The following is a 20,792-nucleotide window of genomic DNA, read 5'->3' as shown; positions in this document are numbered from 1 at the left end:
CATTCGCCATGTTATTGGCGATATACGGCCACAAATATTGGAACAAGTCATCTAAAATTGGACGTCCATATTGTACCGCGCCAGCTGGCATATGACCGCGCCAGCCGTGGCGGTCATATGCCAGAAATCATATTTAAAATATAGTACCACACGACTATCTTTCGGATAAATAAAATTCATGTCAATCGAATAATCCATCGTTGTTTTATTGCAACTTAAAGTTCTATATATCGAAAAAAAAACACTCCTTAGTTCTTCGGATTGTATCGTCAATTTTTTTCTGTTACTAAAAATATAATTGGTAATGTTATTGAATTTAAACACCCCACTAACAAGATATATTCCGTTGCTATTAAAGTTCTAACATGCCAACTGTTACTGAATTTAATTTAGTCAAATTTAGTTTCACTTTAAGTTCCTATTTTATCCTTGGTTTTTGAAAGATACCAAACTCAGCTAGTTTTGCGTTAAACTTATGTTTTATTTCTCCGTGATATTAATTAGTTGATAGTCGTCGGCTTAGTATGTAATTTCTAAAATTTCATCGTTAACGGGAAATTATTTATATAAATAATAAATTATACAGGGCTAAGAATACTCCCCTGATCCATGCCAATTTTGTTTTATATTGTTTTGGATTTTATAAAATCATCAACACTTTGAATCACTATATGTTAATACAGTCCTAGGCATTTCCTGTTATTCGGTATCTGTAAAGTTTATTACGCAAATATGCCTCGAAGAATGCAGTCATACTTTTTACTAAAATCAAGGAATAAGTACAAAGGTATACTTTTATCTTCCAAGTGATTGAAAACGATTCTTTTAAATCGAACCCTTCTCCTCCCTCCTCTTTAGACAACCATGTTGTAATTGTGAGAATAAACTGCGTTTTTCGACAAAATTTTTAAATCGAAAACACATCACCATCTCAGATATTTTAGAAAAACTTGAGAGAAGTTTAATAAGTTGATAATTATTTAAGTCTGTAAGACTACCTTTTTAATACACTGAGTTAATTTTTGCGAACTTTTGTTTTTCCGGAAAGATACTAAATTCTGAAGAGTTGTTATTTGTATGATCTAGAATATGAGCTATTTTATTTATATAAAGTTTAATTACACTAACTGCTGTATTAATTTTTGAATTTTTGTTATATTTCTAATTATTCTATTACTGAAACGGATTGTAAATGCATCGATTACGTTGGAGAATTTTACACTCAAAAGGGGCACAGACTCTTTTGATAATTAAGTTTGGCACTATGTTTATTAGACGGCTATTATAGCAAATTAATTAATCAAGAAAGAGGTCTTTAAAAAAAATCAAGTACTTGCACATGAAGGCAAAAAAAGGGTTTCTCTTCAAATTAGATATAGGAAAACTTAACCTTAAGTTTATTGCCTCATATACAGCAACATAATTTTAAAGAAAATTTTACATGTACTTTTCATAAAACTTCTGGATTCTTTCTGCGTCGGTTTTTGTTGACTCGAACTAGCTAACGTTTCGCCCATCATCCTGTTGGCTTCTTCAGAGCTTGACTGAAACTGGCTCAAATTTTACTCTGCACCTGCTTATATATTGTTTGAAGGGGACATAAACACCGTCTCGATTGACTGATTCCCATATTGGTGACAGGTAGAGACCTGAGTCACCGTTAAGATGATTAGGTTAGTTATAGATTTCTCGGATTTTCCGTTAATAGAAGAATTGATTACATGCAAGAATTTTAGTTTCATCGAATAAAATTTTATGTCCCGTTTCGTAATTGTGTTCGGCAACTGCTGATGAGTTTATTTTTTTCAGTCTTGAGGCTGTTTCGTGTTTTTTGAACCTAGTTGATATTTTTTGTCCGGTCTCTCCAATGTATTCTTTGCCGCCATATGCATGGAATGCTTTAAACTCCTGGCATCTCAAATGGAATTTTGTCCTTTACGTATCGAAGATATCGAGAGATTTTGGGACAAGCGGTAAATCTGGTTTTGACTTTATATTTCTTTAGAACTTTTGATATGGGGTCAGTGATGTTTTGAATATAAGGAAGGGCAATAGTCGCAAGTGTGGGATTGCTTTCGATTTCATTGCTATTTGAAGATTGTGGTCAAGTGTATTTTGTGATGGAACGTTTAATATCTTTAATGTGGAAATTATTAGAGAGAAGAGCAGAGGTGAGGTGTTTTAATTCTGGGTTCAATGACTTGGACTGAGATAGTTTTACGGCTCTGTAAAGAAGAGAGTTGATAACCGATGATTTTTGGGTCGGATGGTGATGTGACAATGCATTAAGATATCGGTATGTGTGAGTAGGTTTTCTGTAAACACAATGACCCTATGTTAGGTCTGATTTTCTATTGATAAGAATATCTAAGATAGGGAGATTGTTATTAGTTTCTATTTCAACGGTAAAACGAATGTTTCCATAATTTTGGTTTTAGATGGAAGGTGTCAAGAGCTTTCTTCTCAACGGCTTTCATAAATATATTCGCGATGACTGATGACAGTGGAGAACCCATAGCTGTTCCCTACGTTTGTTCAAAAATTTTACCGTTATAAGCATTTTTCAGTTAAGATGAGAAGGTTATATGGGAATCAGTCATCCGAAACGGTGTTTATGCCCCTCATTTAGCCCCGCCCCCCTTAAACCATGTATAAGTAGGCACAGCGTAAAATGCGAGCCAGTTTCAGTCAAGGCCTGAAGAATCCAATAGGATGATTGATGAAGTTTTATAAAATGTATTACAGTAGACTGTTTAAGTTTCTTGGCGAAACGTTAGCTGTTTCCCCATGCAGGAGGAATCCTTTTATAAAAAGTATTACAGTAGCCTGTGGAAGTATCTTTAAAAATTAAAATTTTACATATATATCTTATACGATACAGGACATTGTTTCGATTGTTAAGTTAAGTTAGGAGAATTGAACTCCATTCATTGGTGTGACTATTTTTTTGACTTTTTCGTTTTATTAGACAGCTAAGGAGGAGACTTATTAGTGAATATTTTGTGGAATAAGCGGGACACAAATATTTTACCAAGCGATGCGGTTATCACAAAGATTATGTAATATAGGAATACGAATTCCATATATAAGCCGGAGAATTCCACATTTGTCATTAGAGTTAATACAAATTCCGTAAACAAGGTATTTTGGGTTTGATAAAATCATTCTGATGTAGTCGTAGACTCCATTTTTGCGAACTTATTTCCGGAAAGTTACTAAATTTCAAAGAGTTTTTAATTATGTGAACTAGAATATAAGCTATTTTATTTGTGTAAAGTTTCATTACACTAACTGCTGTATTTATTTTTGCAATTTTGTGAAATTTCTAATAAATCTTTTACTGAAGTTTGTTGACAGCAACAAGAGCAGCACTGCTTTAAACGAAATTTCACATATATATATATATATATATATATATATATATATATATATATATATATATATATATATATATATATATATATATATATATATATATATATATATATATATATATATATATATATATATATATATATATATATATATATATATATATATATATATATATATAAATATATATATACATATTTTTTATTATTATTTTCATTGTTTAAGTTAAGATAATTCACTTCTATGTGATGATGTGACTATTTTGTTGGCCTTTCTAAGTTTAAGGTTATTTACGTTTTTTTTGTCGCCTTGTTTTACTATACAGGTCAGGGGGATACTTATTAGTAGAATAAACGGTACGGAAAATATCTAATATCTGAGATATTTGACCAAGCGTTTTGGTTATCACAAAGATTATATAATATATGATGTCTATGTCGAATTCCAAACATATGTAGGAGAATTCCACGTTTGTCATTAGAGTCAATGCAAAGTCCGTAAACAACGTGGCTCTAATCAAAGAACGAGGGATCCGCATAGAACTTTTTTACGGAAATGCTTATGTGCGAATGTTTAACGAGATTCTCTCCTGATCCAATTATTATTTTTATCTTTACCAGTTACTTCATATCAGATAATGGAATCAGGACCAAAAGAACTGTTATGTTTGGAAATTCATTATTTCGTCCATAAAAAGAGATGATAGCTTCAGAAAGACGAGGCGTTCCGTCTGTAATTAGAAAAAGTGGCAGTGATAATGTGCTTTTGGTTTTGAGCTATTTTGTCAAACACCAATATCAATCAAGTATCAATAGGACACAGATAATTTGAATTACCCTGTATAAACGTATATAAATCGAAACCAATATTATTGATTTGAAATATGAACCAACAATAACATAGATTATTTTAATCTATTGTATATTCCTGTTATTCCTTATGGCAACCAAACAGCGACAATTTTTTGCAGTTCCATTCGCCGTCGAAGAGAAGTCTGGAGTCATAACGGTGGTGGAAGAATTGAAAAAATACGACAGATTACGTTACGATTTCGAAGGTGTCGTTTCCAATGAGCGTGATTTATCTTTGGTTACCAACGTAACGTTGCACCTTGTGGACCCTAATGACGAACGGACCATTCTCATGAAGTAAGTTAATCGGATAACAGTAATAACCGCTCTATATTTCAATATTATGAGAAACATGGAAAAACGAACACCAACCACGACCAAAGACACGCTTCTACAGTATTTGGTTCTGTCAATTAGCATGTCAAATACTAGACTTTTTTTTTGTTTTTAATTGTAATATGCTCCTCTCTCGGTAACTGCAACTTCTATACAAGATGTAATTGAATACCTCCATCATTATTGTAACAGTTTTTTTGCCGAGTACATACATTATTAGTATGATTGGCCTAGTTTGTCGAACTTCGAACAGAATTATAGTGCTTTTACAACCGACCCCGTGACTAAATTTGACTACTGTTAGCCCCTTATAGAACACCTCGCCGAACAGACCCTTACCAGTAACCATTCCAGGACCGTCCTAGGAATTTATCTACCTACACTAATAAGCGGGAAATAAGTATGTTTCCAATCTTTTTCGCCGAGCAATTCTTGAAACATGTACATAAAAAAATTAGTACAAAGTAACAATATATTACATTGTATATCATTTCTTTTTATTGCTGCTCCTACTTCCTCTTCTGAATTTCTTATAAAATTGCAAACATTCAAAGAATTTGTTTAGCATCGGAATATAACTGGATTAGTTTTTTATTTGCTGAGGTAGTTCGTCTTCAAAATTGTCATTAGTTTCGACTCCCACCTCCACTTCGTTTTCACATTCTGCGTTGTTTCCCACGTCTTCTTCTAACAGGGGAACATCTGCTTCATTCCAAGGTCTTCACATTTTAAAGTGTTAAAAAATAGGCATCTTCAAAAAATGTTTAATTGTAAGGTTCTAATAAATATTTATCTGTATTCTTATGACGTACTTTTGTCTACCGCGAATATAATCTGTAGTCTTAAAAAAGATTCTTGTTGTTTGCAAATCGAAGAAATAGACACAAAAATACAAGAAGAAAAATGTTGCTAATCTACAGTCGCACAAGACAAATATGATTATTTTCAAACTTACCTGTAAGAGTACAGGTACTTCTAGCCTTTGAACTATCCAATGAAAACAGCCTCGCATGGTCAAAGCTCGAAAATGAGGTACATAAATACGTACTTACTGGAAGGATACCATTCAAATATCTCCTTTATATAAGCGAACATATTGTAATTTAGATTAAACTCTTAAGAACGATACATATCACCCGATGTTAAAATAAACGATTCTGCTTATTCGAAAATACCCCACAGCATCAATACTCAATAAAATTTAAAACGGTCCATTTACGTTTCAAATAAAAATTTCAAGTTTCTACAAATATTCGTTACGGTCCATCTCAAGGAAGACCTACTGAATTCAGAATTAAAATCTGTTGGTGGTTTTACCAATGGTCCTGCGAAGGTTAAGGAATAAATGCACTATATTTTTGGTCGTACAATACCTAAATAATGAGGAGTCGAATAAAACATTCATATTCTTCTAGAGTCTAGAATATCGAAACGTTCGTTGGTCGAAGTTATATTTCCAAATGCAGTGCTGAATTATTTCAAATTTCCAATACGATGTGTTTTTAGGTTTAGACATTATTTAGCCCTTTCGATCTTTATTGTACAAGATACAGGTTCGGTTAAATATATATTTACTCGTAAAACAAAATACAACGAATTAATTAAAGTTATATTTTGGTTACCTTTAACAATTTAACGACAAATTCATTTATTTTCAGAGCCGGGAAAGCGCCCCTAGAATTTCATGTGAAGGAAAATCAACCGAATATATTAATAGGAAGACTGGGTTTCAAGAGTAACACGACAAGTGGGTTGAAATTCTCTATCGCCAACCAAAAAGACGTTACCGATGTGATAGCTATAACAAGTGATGGAACATTGCATACACTAAGATCTCTGGATCGAGAGACTAGAGACGTGTACAGGCTAACCGTCATCGCTGAATATAATAAGGGAAGCGTTTTGGGCACTGGTATCTACCAGGTAGGTATGAGGCTGAAGTTAGATTTGGATTTGGATTCGGATTTGCATATATTACAGGGGACCAGTTCGTTACTTATCTGAATTAAAAAAACATATTTCCGTGGACATGCTGAATAAGTAAGCACGGAAATATTGTAAGGAAACTCCCAAAAACCATATCCAATGTCGCCACACATCATTTTGAAGTGGCTCTTTAATGGTCTAATTTAATATCTGGGACGTCAATTCTTTGTGATTGCGAAATAAATATCGGGTGTCCCCAAATGGTAGGGGATATTTGTAAATTCAATTAAAAACAAACCATCGGAAATTAGCCACCACGCGTCTACACATCTCTCCTGAAATGGCGGCCATTTCGGTGCGTATATTGTTCTTCAGTTGCAGTGGAGTTTGTGGTTTATTTGCGTAAACTTTCTGTTTAAAGTATCCCCACATGAAATAATCAAGGGGTGTCAGATCGGGGCTTCTCGGGGGCCAGTTGATGGTTCCTCGAGGAGAGATAACTTTTTCTGGGAAAAGTTGAGTGACAACCGCAAGCGATTGCTTTGAAGTGTGGCAAGTCTCTCCATCTTGTTGAAATCATGCCTCTCCATTAAAACCTTCAAACTCCAGTAAGTGGTCGTCCTCGCCGGTCTTCAAAAAAATACGGCCGAATGATGCCAGACCCAGACATGGCAGCCCACACGATAACCTTTGGACTATGTAGTGGTCGTTCATGTTTTTCTCTCGGATTTTCGTTGGACCAGAAGCGGCAGTTTTCTTTGTTTACGTGCCCGTTTAAGTGAAAATTCGCTTCGTCACTAAACAGGATGTTTTCAAACTTTGGGAAGCGTTGAAGCATTTCATTTTCAAAATTCAGTCAAAGAGGATAGTCGGTAGGTTTCAGTTCCTGTACGAGCTGAATTTTGTGGGCTGTAAGATGTAAGTCTTTCTTCAAAATAGTGTGCAACGACGATTTTTTAATGTTAAGGCCTTGACCTCGTTTGCGAACTGATTGAGAAGGATTTTGACGCACTGAAACTCTCACTTGTTCAATCGCTTGTTGGGTTCGAACAGAGCGTGGGCGACCTGGATGGTGAATTTTCACACTCGAACAGGTGTTCTCAGACATTCGAATCCATTTTCGGATGGTATCGTCTTTCAGTGTCTTCCGTACATTAAATTCTGCACCATATAAACTTTGAGCTGACACTATCGAATCACCATTGAGATAATAAGCGCGTATGCAAAAAGCACGATGGTTTCCCGGGTACGCTTCTATGGTTCCTGAATCTCCAAATACTGGCGAAGCATGCTTATCTTATCTATCCCCACCAATCGCGCCGTTCCTCGGACAACGCCGTGACAAATACCCCCCCACCCTTTCTGGACACCGTGTATATCAACCTTTTGGGTATTTCATAAATATGGGTACTTATATAACATTCCGACCGTTTCAAGGTGGTTGAGTAATACATCATTTTGAAGCTCTCCTAAGTGGGTCTTTAATGGTCTACTTGAATATCTGGAACATCAGATTTTTTTGCGATTGCGAAATAAATATATCGAACTTCTGAATATTTCATTATTGGGGATAGTTTTATATCATCCAGACCGTTTCAAGGTGGTTGAGTAATTCATCATTTTGAAGCTCTCCTAAGTGGCTCTTTAATGGTCTAATTGAATATCTAGCAACGTTAGATTTCTTTTGCGAATGCGAAATAAATAAAACGAACTTTTGGGAATTTCATAAATGGGGTAGTTTTATATATTCCCGACCGTTTCAAGATGGTTCAGTAATACATCATTTTGAAGCTCTCCCAAGTGGCTTTTCAATGGTGTTATTCAATGTCTGGGACCGTATCTGATTTTTTCGAGATTGCGAAATAGTAATTTTTTTTTGGGTGATGCGGGCGGAAAAGGGGTTATTTTCTGTATAGCAATATTGGATATAGTTTTTGGGAGTTCCTTTACAATATTTCCGTGCTTATTTATCCAGCATATCCACAGGATAGCGAACTGGTCCACTGTAATATTTGCAAATCCGAATCCAAATCCAAATGTAACTTCAGCCACATCAGGTAGGCTAGGTTGTGTGTTAGTGGAATTCGCACCCTGTTGCCATTAATCTTTATAACATGTCACTAATATAACATATATTTCATAGAAACGAGCCATTAAAGAGCAAAACTTTCCTGTCTCACAGATATAAGGCAATTAAATCACTAAGTGTAGTTGTCAGTTCAGCTTGATACCGATTGTATATCAACTTAGTAAAAATTAACTTTAACCAAAACAAGATTTAAAATCAAACCAAAAAAAAAAAATGCCTGAAATAATCTGCTGAAACTTACCTAATAGTCTACCTTTTAATAGTAATATACGGGGTCTTTCATGCTTGATGGTAACTTAGACGTTTACGTCGAACGGTATATTGGATTGTTCTGAAAATTTGACTAGTTACATAATTGGCGATGCTCTCTATCGATCTAAAATTCTATTAACGCTTCGAGGTCGCCTCTTCTTCGAAAAAGTAGCATCAACATTAAAAATTTTAATTTAATTAAATTTTTCATTTTCCTAACCAAAACAAAGCTTCAATTAAATTTCGATTACTACGTCACTGAAACCAGTAGAAAGTTAGAGCTTAGAAGGTATAAATTGTTGACGTAAATTAAGAAGTTACTGAACATTATTTCTTAAAATTATTATTAATATTATTTCTTAATATTAGTTCTATATCATACAGGGTTGGTCAAAAATAATAATTTGCCATCTTATCACATATTCAAATATATTATTGTAAATCGTTTGGTATAGCTAGTTTCTAATTTATTTTTCGTTTGACATTTAAACATAAATTTATTGAATGTGGTGCAAATTTTGTCTATAAAATTGCTTCAAAATGGAAGGAAACTATTATTCTAATCATGTTTAATGAATTTGTTTATTATGCATTTTGATTTATACACATCAACAGGAGAAAATCTGTCAGAATTATGAAAAGATTTACAAACTACGGTTGGAAACTATCTCGTTACAATCTCTATTACTCGTGATACTTTTCAAACAAAGAAAATGTAATAAATGTTTTGGCATATTTTTATGGCCGAGCAAGGTTATGGCAAATACTTAAAAATACTTAATAAAAGGTGCATATATATATATATATATATATATATATATATATATATATATATATATATATATATATATATATATATATATATATATATATATATATATATATATATATATATATATCGTATGCCATTTAAGAAAATCGAGATTTTTGATTTAAAAATAATCCAAAAACATTCGTTTAATTTGAATACCAGTTAGCATCTAATTTAAATTCCGATGCATAATAATGCTGATATCAAATAAGAGTTATTTGCTTTCAAAAATGATGGTAATTTTTTTGCAAATGTGATAGCAAGCATTTTTTTTTTAGAAAAAAAAAGTATACTTTTAAGTATAATTTTAAATTGTTCATCTTAGCAATCTTTTCAACTTTTGTTTTTACGAATTTTTCTCACCCTATTCCATGAAAATTGTTGTCTTAAAATTAAAAAGTATTCTTTTATATTAATTACAGAAGAATTTAAATGACACCGATTATATTAATAAATTGTAGAGGTAGAGATTTTTCTTTCCATGGCACAGTAATTTATCAAGTATAATTTTGTACATTATAATTGTGTGTTAAAATATTAGGGTGCCTCCATTTTAAATGCGACGCACTGTATATATTTCTTTATCTTAGGTAACTATCTACGTTGATGACGAAAACGATAATAAGCCCACATTCGAACGGAGCACCTACGAAGGAAAAATCAAAGAAAACTCGAGGTCAGGCACGGAGGTTGATCTTGACTTTCCTGTACACGCGAGCGACAAAGATATCGGTGCGAATGGTCAATTTACTGTGACGATATTCGGCAACGGAAGCGAAAACTTCCGTTTAGATCGAAACACTGGCAAAATTCAGTTTACTAGCGCGAGTATGCCGTTAGATCGCGAAACCACCAGCGTTTACAATCTCAGATTGGTGGCCAAAGATAAAGGCGGTCTTTATAGCGAATCAAAGTTGAACATTTTCATTGAGGATGAAAACGACAACGCTCCTAATTTTGAAGAAATCAAAGTAAACAAAGAGAAAGGCGTCGAAGTGGTGAAAATAGACGCAGAAGGCGGCAAAGCATCGCATTTCGAGGAAACTGAGCCGCAATCTGGCAGATATGTACTCAAACGTGGCTACCTAGGGGCGGTGAAGAAACTCAAGCAAAAAATGTCACCTTTGATTTCCATACCGGAGGATATCGGTGTTGGTAAGTTGACTAGTTGGCAGATTTTATTGTGTTTCTGTGGTTGAAACTTGTTTTGTTTAGCCATAAGAGGGAGATAATTGCAAATTAAATTTTAATACTAAATCGTCGGTAAATCACTACGATTTTGGTACCCGCACTTTCCGAATAAACTGAGTGCGGTTTTCGCAAGATTGGAAACAGGAAATTCGTCGTCTTTTTTGAGGAAATGCTACTTATTTATAAAAGCAAAATGTTGAAAACTTACATAAGATTTATTTTTTCTTTATTTTATTGCATTTTTCAATTGCTTCTTCCCCAATGTCTTATACCTATATACCTTGCCTTTTTAAAGATATTTGATGTTTATGTTTATTATTTATATATTTTTATTATATATATATTTTATTTTATATTTTATTATATATATATTTTATTTATTATATATATATATATATATATATATATATATATATATATATATATATATATATATATATATATATATATATATATATATATATATATATATATATATATATATATATAACAAATTTTAGTTAATTGGGGTATCGGTCCTGATGAGGGCTCAAATAAAAGGCTTTTGTGCTACACCAAGCTTTCGAAAATGTTTATTTTCTTCTTCAGGGGCTACAATATGAAAGCGGCTCTTAGTTATTTAATACTAAAGTCTTATAGTTAAAGTACTTACTGCTACAGTGCCATTATAGGCCAACACCAAACTCATCCGGATAACAGAAAGAATCAAATACGACCGTTAATTATTATAACCGAGGGCAGCCATCTAGACGAAATTGTTATTACATTTTATTTAAACGAATTTTACTTCAAACGCAAAACGCAAATGATGGAAAGGTTTTATGAGTATGACCACCGCCAGCCGTCCAGTTTTTTTCCCTTTCTTTTTTTTCCCCTTTTTGTTACCTCCTTTTTGCTTACAAGGCACCTAATGTATAGAGGCTTGGGACTATTTTTCTAAATTATAATTACATTGTGACGACACTATTATCAGCAAACGCAATTCGATTGACGGTTGGTTGTAAAGTTAAGACATTAGAGTAGATCACACTGAGGCCATCAATGTCAGATCTTTTATTGACCGATTTCGGTTCCAAGAAAATCTCCACCATTTCCAAAGTTGCTCTTTTGTTGTAGTTGCTTTCTTTATGGAGAATTTTTGTTTCAACAAAGTTAACATCGTGATCCATTTGGTTAGAGTGTGTTGCTAATGAACAGGTGTTCTTATTGAGTCTGCAATCACTCTTGTGTGACGTAATTCTATCTTTAAGTACTCGCGATGTCTGTCCTATGTATACCTGATCACACTGATTACAGGGGATGCTATAAATTACTTCTGAATTCTTTTGTACCTCATCCTTATCTTTTAGTTTGCTAAAAACACTCCCCAATGTTTTTGTTTGTTTATATGCTATCTTAATATTTGTTTGTGCTCTCAGAATTTTTGTGAGTGTGGTCGTTAATTCTTTAATGTATGGCAATGAAAAATAAAAACATCTCTGATCGTCCATTCCTGGGCTATCTGAGTGGACGACCGTGTTCCGTGGGTTTGGAGCTCTTAGTGGGGTCGTGCTATATAACAATTTTTTAGTTTACCTACTTGGGTATGAGTTGTTAATCAGCATGTCGTAAAGCTTATTAAGATTTTTTTGTCTTAGTGATGGGTGAGAGATCCTCTCGATTCGTGTCTTTAATGCTATGACCAAATTTATTTTTGTTTTCGTTGTATGGTAAGAGTGGAAATTCATATATCTCCCCGAACTCGTCGGTTTTATGTACCAATCTAATATAATTTTGTTATCGTTGTTCCGGATCACTTTAGTGTCCAGAAATGGTACGCTTTTATCAATTTCCTCCTCTACTGTAAATTGTATGTGTGCCGATAAAGGGAATGTGACAGTTATTATGTCTAAAGATACATACATTCAAAAATCAAACGAAATTCTGATGGATCGGACCTATTACGGGCGTCTCAGATGCGATCCTACATCTACTTACCAACAAAAAGCTAACAAACTTGTCAAATCATTAAAAGATCAAAAACAATTAACAAATGAGGTAGCCAAAACTTTAAATATATATAATCAAACTTGTCCTAAATTTTATGGCTTACCCAAAATACATAAACCCCAATTGTCCTTAAGACCGATAATTTCATCAATTAATGCTCCGAACAGTAAACTGGCTTCATTGTTGACTCAGGTTTTAACCAAAGCATATAATAAGAATAATGATTATTTCACAGGTGATTCATTTGAGTTTTCTTCATTTATCAATGACAAACAATTACCTAATAAGTATGTTCTTGTGAGCTTGGATGTCGTCTCTTTATTTAGTAATATTCCATATAATTTGGTAGAAAAAAGTATAAAAAAACATTGGAACAGAATTAGAAACCACACTGATTTGTCACAAATTAGTTTCCTAAAGATACTTCAGTTTGTCTTTGATACAACGTATTTTAGATTTAACAATGAATTTTACAAACAAAAATTAGGTACACCTATGGGTGCCATCATTTCTCCAATATTAGCTCAATACGTTATGGATGACCTACTTGAGGTGTGCGTAGATAAGCTGTCGTTTCAGTTACCATTTCTGAAAAAATATGTGGATGATATAATTACTTCCATACCTGAAAGTTGCGTGAGGGAAACTCTCACAGTGTTTAACAGCTATGATGCACACATACAATTTACAGTAGAGGAGGAAATTGATAAAAGCGTACCATTTCTGGACACTAAAGTGATCCGGAACAACGATAACAAAATTATATTAGATTGGTACATAAAATCGACCAGTTCGGGGAGATATATGAATTTCCACTCTTACCATACAACGAAAACAAAAATAAATTTGGTCATAGCATTAAAGACACGAATCGAGAGGATCTCTCACCCATCACTAAGACAAAAAAATCTTAATAAGCTTTACGACATGCTGATTAACAACTCATACCCAAGTAGGTTAACTAAAAAATTGTTATATAGCACGACCCCACTAAGAGCTCCAAACCCACGGAACACGGTCGTCCACTCAGATAGCCCAGGAATGGACGATCAGAGATGTTTTTATTTTTCATTGCCATACATTAAAGAATTAACGACCACACTCACAAAAATTCTGAGAGCACAAACAAATATTAAGATAGCATATAAACAAACAAAAACATTGGGGAGTGTTTTTAGCAAACTAAAAGATAAGGATGAGGTACAAAAGAATTCAGAAGTAATTTATAGCATCCCCTGTAATCAGTGTGATCAGGTATACATAGGACAGACATCGCGAGTACTTAAAGATAGAATTACGTCACACAAGAGTGATTGCAGACTCAATAAGAACACCTGTTCATTAGCAACACACTCTAACTAAATGGATCACGATGTTAACTTTGTTGAAACAAAAATTCTCCATAAAGAAAGCAACTACAACAAAAGAGCAACTTTGGAAATGGTGGAGATTTTCTTGGAACCGAAATCGGTCAATAAAAGATCTGACATTGATGGCCTCAGTGTGATCTACTCTAATGTCTTAACTTTACAACCAACCGTCAATCGAATTGCGTTTGCTGATAATAGTGTCGTCACAATGTAATTATAATTTAGAAAAATAGTCCCAAGCCTCTATACATTAGGTGCCTTGTAAGCAAAAAGGAGGTAACAAAAAGGGGAAAAAAAAGAAAGGGAAAAAAACTGGACGGCTGGCGGTGGTCATACTAATAAAACCTTTCCATCATTTGCGTTTTGCGTTTGAAGTAAAATTCGTTTAAATAAAATGTAATAACAATTTCGTCTAGATGGCTGCCCTCGGTTATAATAATTAACGGTCGTATTTGATTCTTTCTGTTATCCGGATGAGTTTGGTGTTGGCCTATAATGGCACTGTAGCAGTAACTACTTTAACTATAAGACTTTAGTATTAAATAACTAAGAGCCGCTTTCATATTGTAGCCCCTGAAGAAGAAAATAAACATTTTCGAAAGCTTGGTGTAGCACAAAAGCCTTTTATTTGAGCCGTCATCAGGACCGATACCCCAATTAACTAAAATTTGTTGTTCAACTAGCCGGTCACGACTACCGTTTTGTGTATATATATATACATATATATATATATATATATATATATATATATATATATATATATATATATATATATATATATATATATATATATATATATATATATATCGCATTAATGGCAACGGATACTATTCTGGATTCCTTCTGAGTAGGTTATTGATAAATCGAACTTCATGACATTTTGACAATCATCCTCTTGGCTTCTCAGAGCTTAACTGAAATTGGCGTGCATTCCACTCTGTACCTACTTACATATCGTTTGTTAAGGTTGTTTGCTTTTTAGAGATTTCCATGGATTCTCCAATTTTTCTCTAGTTGGTTGCAAGAGTTTTAGCTATGAGTTTTGATGTCCGGTAGTTTTAAGGCTCTTTCTCGTTTCTTTTAACCTAGTTGTATGCATTCTTTGCTCTTATGCTTATGCGTATGCTATATCCTCCTGGTATCTCAAACGGAATTTTGTCTTTGACGTATCGAATAGAGTTTTAACGGTTCGGAAAAAAAACGGAAAATTTGGAAAAAAACACGGGTTTTTTCCGTTTTTTTCCCAAACCTCGGAAAAATTGAAAAAAAACGGAAAATTTGACTTTTTTAAAATTAAATTCCAGACAGCTAAACGAGTTAATATATTACGTAATAAATGCATATTGGTTAGTACAAGTTGCTTCAATAAAAAAAAACAAAAATTAAGATGCCTACTTTATTTCAAAATAATAAAAAAAATCAAATAAGAACTCTTTGGTTAACAAAACATAAACTCTAGAATACATCATAAACAAAAAAAAAGAAGAAGAACTGAGAACGCAAAATGCAAGTAAAAAAACGTCATTTCTGCAAAGCCAGTACACTTAAAGGGGTTTCATCGTCAAGGTCCGAGTCTTCGGAGAAAGAATCTGGTTCTGATTCCCAATTAATTCGATATCCATTTCAGCCCGCTGCAAAAGCGGAACTGGCCTAGGATCGTAGGCAAATTTGTCATTTTCTTGTAAATTTATAGTAGACTGAATTGCAACAAGTTTTTGTACCTTATCTTGTGTCAGTCTATTTCTTTTTTTAGTATGAATAACACCATGCAAAGACCAGTTTCTTTCTAACGAAGCGGACGATGAAGGTTCATTTAAAATTTTGAAAGCAATTGGCATAAGTGGCTGCTAGGTACACAACCCCTGCCACCATATAACTGGATAAGTACTGCTCGCAGATTCCCATAGAGAATTCCTACTAAAAAATCTCGTTTCAGTTCTGAAGTGGGCTAAATTTGCCATTACTTATCCTGTATTTATTTTTTGAGACATTTGCGAAATAAAATCAATTGCCAATATAACTTGGTCTTCATTTATTTGCTTCCCTTTAAAACGGGAATCAAGAAGATTTGCTGCAAAATGAATAGGTTTACAACAAAAATCGAAGCGCTCTTTTACATATTTTAATAGGTTCTCTCTAGTCAGGCAGGACAGGCCATCAGTATTTGCGGGAATACCATATATTGCATCTTCTATCAACTTAAAAACAAAAATCACTTCTGATAATAGGTATTTATCGGACTCAATCAGATTTGTTTCGCGTTAATGTGTAGGGGATTCACTGGTGAACAAGTTTTCAGTGTTGTTTATTGTTGAATAATATTTAACGCGTAAACCTCCCTGGATATTAAAATGCTTGTGGATTTCGTTTCCAAAAAAGATTCGATTTTTCCCAAATTTTCCGTTTTTTCCCAATTTTTCCGGGAAAAAAACCCGGTTTTTTTCCGACAACCAATTTTTCCGGAAATTTTGAATCACTAGTATCGAATACGTTGAGAGATTTTTGGACAAGTGGTAAATCTGCTATTTACAAAACTTTCGGATTCTCACTGCGTTTGGTTATTTTGAAGCTCTGAAGAAGCCAACAGGATGATTGACGAAACGTCGGCAAATTCGATTCAACAACAACCGACGCAGAAGGAATCCAGAAATTTTGTAAATAGTTTTACAGTAGCCTTCCGCAGGCTCTTGAGAAATTAGTGGTACATCTTGTTTCTACGTTTTATTTCTTAACAACTTTGTTTGATGTGTAATCTGTGATGGAACGCCTAATATCTCTTGTGTGGAAATAGTTCGAGAGAAGTGCAGATGATTCTATGATTTTTGGACCGACTTTTCTTAGCCATTTAAATTCTCTAAATACTAACATACCTTTTACCATTGAGTTAGAAACTAATTATCTCCTAAAAAAATAAAATCAGACATGTCAACATTGACATTGCAACTCAAACGATATTCGACATAGAGGCCCTCATTACCAAAATCCTTGAAACTCTCAACATTATTTCAGATATAATTAAAGTCCGAGAATCTGGAACCACCCTCTCATCATAATTGTCTGTGGAAGTTCCTTTGAAAAAACTTAGGCAAACCGATAGTCCATCACACCATCAGGGATGTAATTGTTAACTCGAATTTTAAAAGTAGGTCTCTACAGAAATTTCTAATGTCTAATGTGTCACAGAAAAAGTAAGTAGAGAAACAAATTCAAATCTATTTTGTCCTAATTTTGTTTGTTCCATTTTTGCTTACCGTGGCACCAAGAGGCGTTTTGTGACATAATCTTAAAAAATACATATTTTCCCATAAAAAAAAAATGCATCGATCTGATGTTTTTATGCCGTTAGATAGTCGCATAAAGGCCTAACAACAACAATGAAAGTCGCATTATGTCTATCCTAACCTAAAATATGATTAAAAGGACTTCCTGGAATTTGAAAAAAATTTTCACTTTGTGGGTTGTTTATTAATGTCTAATTGTTTTCTAATTTCATCTAATTCATTTCTAATGATTAATGTCTAATTGTACCACTAGTTTATTATTTCAAATTTCGATTTTTTTTTAACTTTTTTACATTAATTTTGGTTCGCACAAAATATAAACTATAAAATAGAAAAAATTACAATATTAAAAATCCGAAAAGAGCAATACGCACGAATTCTGCAGTATCATTTGTGAAAGCATAATTTTTTTAAAAAAACGGGTGATTCGTTCGCCTATAATGGTACCATTAGATCAATATAAATTAAATACCCACCACACACATGAACGAGAACTGGATGCGAGAATCCAAGCATTCTTACATCTACGAAAATTTCAAAATAGACCTGCATACTTTTAGTTATTATTTTTTATTGAGTAATCGTTCCAGATTAATTTTCATAGATTAAAATTTGCGGTTTTGTCAGTAATCATGGTGCCAGCTGAGGTAGAAATTTTTTTCCAGGAACCTCAGTATTACGACTTATAGCAGAAGACAAGGACGCTGGAGAAAACGCCAAGATAAAATACGAAATGGTATCGGAAACGTACATCCCGAGTGAACGTACTTCCGAACCGTTCAATTTGATCCAGTATTTTATGGTACATCCGATCAATGGAGAAATTTCAGTGGCCAGGGTTCTGCCCCCAGAATCTGAATTCAGATTAAACGTGTCAGCTTCGGATAAAGGGATGTTAAAAGATAATGTAGTAATTAGGATCATGGTTAAAGATATTAATGATCACACGCCAGTGTTTAAGAAGTCTTGGTACAATTTTGACACGGAGGAAGCTGCCTATACCAGAAAAATATTAGGTGAGTTAATACGACTATAGTGAACTTTCTATATGTCTGAATTTAGCTGATATATCGTGCTAGAAAACCTGTATACTTTGTCTCAAAGTATATCATCTTGGCTGATAACTGTCGGTATTGCATTATAGAGCATCAAACTTTTAAGCTGTCTTAAAAATACGAAGATTAAATATTATACAGTGTTGGAAACCATAAGAGATACGAAGATGGTTAAATTAGAAAAAATCAAAATTTTAAGGTTAAAATCTCATTAATGCCGAAAATACGCTACAAAAACGAATTTAGACCCTTTCGCTTTTATTTCTTCTGGTATCATTTAAAGAGAAAAATAAAAGTCGCTTTCTCATTGCCAGTTTTTCAGCTCCAGTTCAGCCAGTTTTCGTGAAAAAACTACACCATGTATTAATTAGCATTTTTTATTACGAATACATGTACGACACCATATGATTCTAAATTGTTAAAATCAAAATAAGGGTTTGAATTAAATTTTCAATGTTTCGGTGTGGTAGGCGCTGAAAGATCTTTTATTGAGTATATCATATACCTATTTTTAATACTTTTAGATTTATTTTAATTTTTTCAATATTTACACTCCTTTCTGTCTAAGACAAAAACTATTAGCTAACAGGGCATTGTTCAGATTAAAAAATGAATGAAAATGAACAGGAGGAAGAACTATTTTAAAGCCGTAGAGAAAGCAACATACACTTATTAGTAATTTCGGTGGAAATGGTGTCCTAATTTTCAACTCACAAGAAAGGTATATAATATTAAATACCTATTACTTCAAATTAATAAATATTATATTTACTTGGATACCTATGAGTATTTAGTTTTTTTCGTATATTTTCTTGAACGTGTCTTAGCATAAACGGAGTTATTCTCCTGTACGGGTCACGAATGCTATTTTCCATATCGTCAGGTAAGGGGAATCACATAAACACGGCCTTTAACATATCCCCACAAAAAGAAATACAGTTAGGTTCAGTGATTAAGGGAATCATCCAATGAATCCACGTCTACCGATCCATTTCTGTGGATAATCGCTATTTAAAAATTCTCGAACTTGGCCATGGAAATGCAGTGGAGCTTCATTTTGATGGAACCACATTTGTTGAGGTAAATTTTTCTGCAAAAAGTTTAAATACTGGGCCATTTAAGTGCTTAGCGAAAAAAATGTGGTACAATAACCTGAAAGTGTTTTATTTCATCGGAAAAACATTATTTTAGACAAAAAAATTGTTCAAAAAAAAGTTTTTAGTATATTTTCATATTGAAAAGATAATATTTGTACTTGACTTACCCAGTTTATAAATTATATCAATTAGTTAAGATTTAGGAAAATCCATAGTTTCTTTCTTTTTGCTTTTTTTTTTCATTTATCGACACGACAATATTTTTTATGAAATTATTTACTTAGTTGTTAGCTAAAAATTTGACAATATCATTTTGTCCTGGCCAATTTTATAGCAACAGTCTTAAACAGAAAGAAGGATAAATGCTGGAAAAGTTAAAATAAAATGTCAAGTATTAAAAATAGGCATTTGATATATTGCTATAATATTAGACAATTAGCCAACAACTGGTATACAATTTTTTTATAACGTAGCTGGTATTACGGTGTCGCTGGTGACCCCAATTTAAAATTGATATACGAGGAAATTAGAACGCGAAATATGTTTTTTTTTTAAGAAATAAGGTAACGTAATATTGGAAAGTGTTATAATACCGTACAAAATTTTAAAATATTTATTTAGTAAAAAAAATCAAAAACATTATTGAAATAAAAGAAAATAAACAAAATATTTACAGGCATCCTCAAAATAGGCAACCAGAACTCAAACTAACATTTTTATTCTTCCAAACCGGCGTAATATCGGTTCTTTAGGCTTCATCAGACCAGCTGTAATAAAGAAAAACGTTATTAGAATGTTAATAAAGAAAATGACAGTGACGTTCTCTCTTACATTTCCAATGCTGTAGTGCAGGCGTTGCAGACAAATCTCTGTTCAGAATGTTGCTTGCAAACGGGTTTTCCACATTTTGAACAAGACATTGAAGACTTTCTATTTTTTGATCGTGGACATAGAGAGCGTCTCATTCTTTTTTGAGGACGAGGTTCCAAATCAGTGGCGTCGGGTTGACTTTGTTCTGCTATACCGAGTACTTTTCTTATTATTTTTTTTATTTCCCTAGGGATATTCAGTCAGAGCCGTTCTTGAAGATGTTCTTGTATCAGGGCTTTTCCAAGTAAAAAATTAAATTTTTTTCGAGATATTTAGCATAGCATTGGCTTTCAGCATCAGAC

General features: G+C 33.2%; 1 protein-coding gene across 3 annotated transcripts in view; it reads left to right on the top strand.

Moving 5' to 3' along the window:
- The window catches only part of LOC132701001 (cadherin-89D), a 267,876-nt gene that overhangs the window by 196,436 nt on the left and 50,648 nt on the right, over positions 1-20,792 (top strand). For all 3 annotated transcript variants that reach the window (XM_060668612.1, XM_060668611.1, XM_060668610.1), the window contains exons 13-16: positions 4,343-4,520; positions 6,218-6,482; positions 10,228-10,792; positions 18,134-18,484. In XM_060668612.1, coding sequence (XP_060524595.1) covers positions 4,343-4,520; positions 6,218-6,482; positions 10,228-10,792; positions 18,134-18,484 — 1,359 coding nt within the window. The remainder of the gene's footprint in view (positions 1-4,342; positions 4,521-6,217; positions 6,483-10,227; positions 10,793-18,133; positions 18,485-20,792) is intronic.

The sequence above is a fragment of the Cylas formicarius genome, unplaced genomic scaffold (assembly GCF_029955315.1).
Source record: "Cylas formicarius isolate icCylForm1 unplaced genomic scaffold, icCylForm1.1 PGA_scaffold_4__25_contigs__length_36172078, whole genome shotgun sequence".
Lineage (NCBI taxonomy): Eukaryota > Metazoa > Arthropoda > Insecta > Coleoptera > Brentidae > Cylas > Cylas formicarius.
Note: the sequence above shows the minus strand (reverse complement) of the source record. Positions and strands in the feature narration are given on the sequence as shown.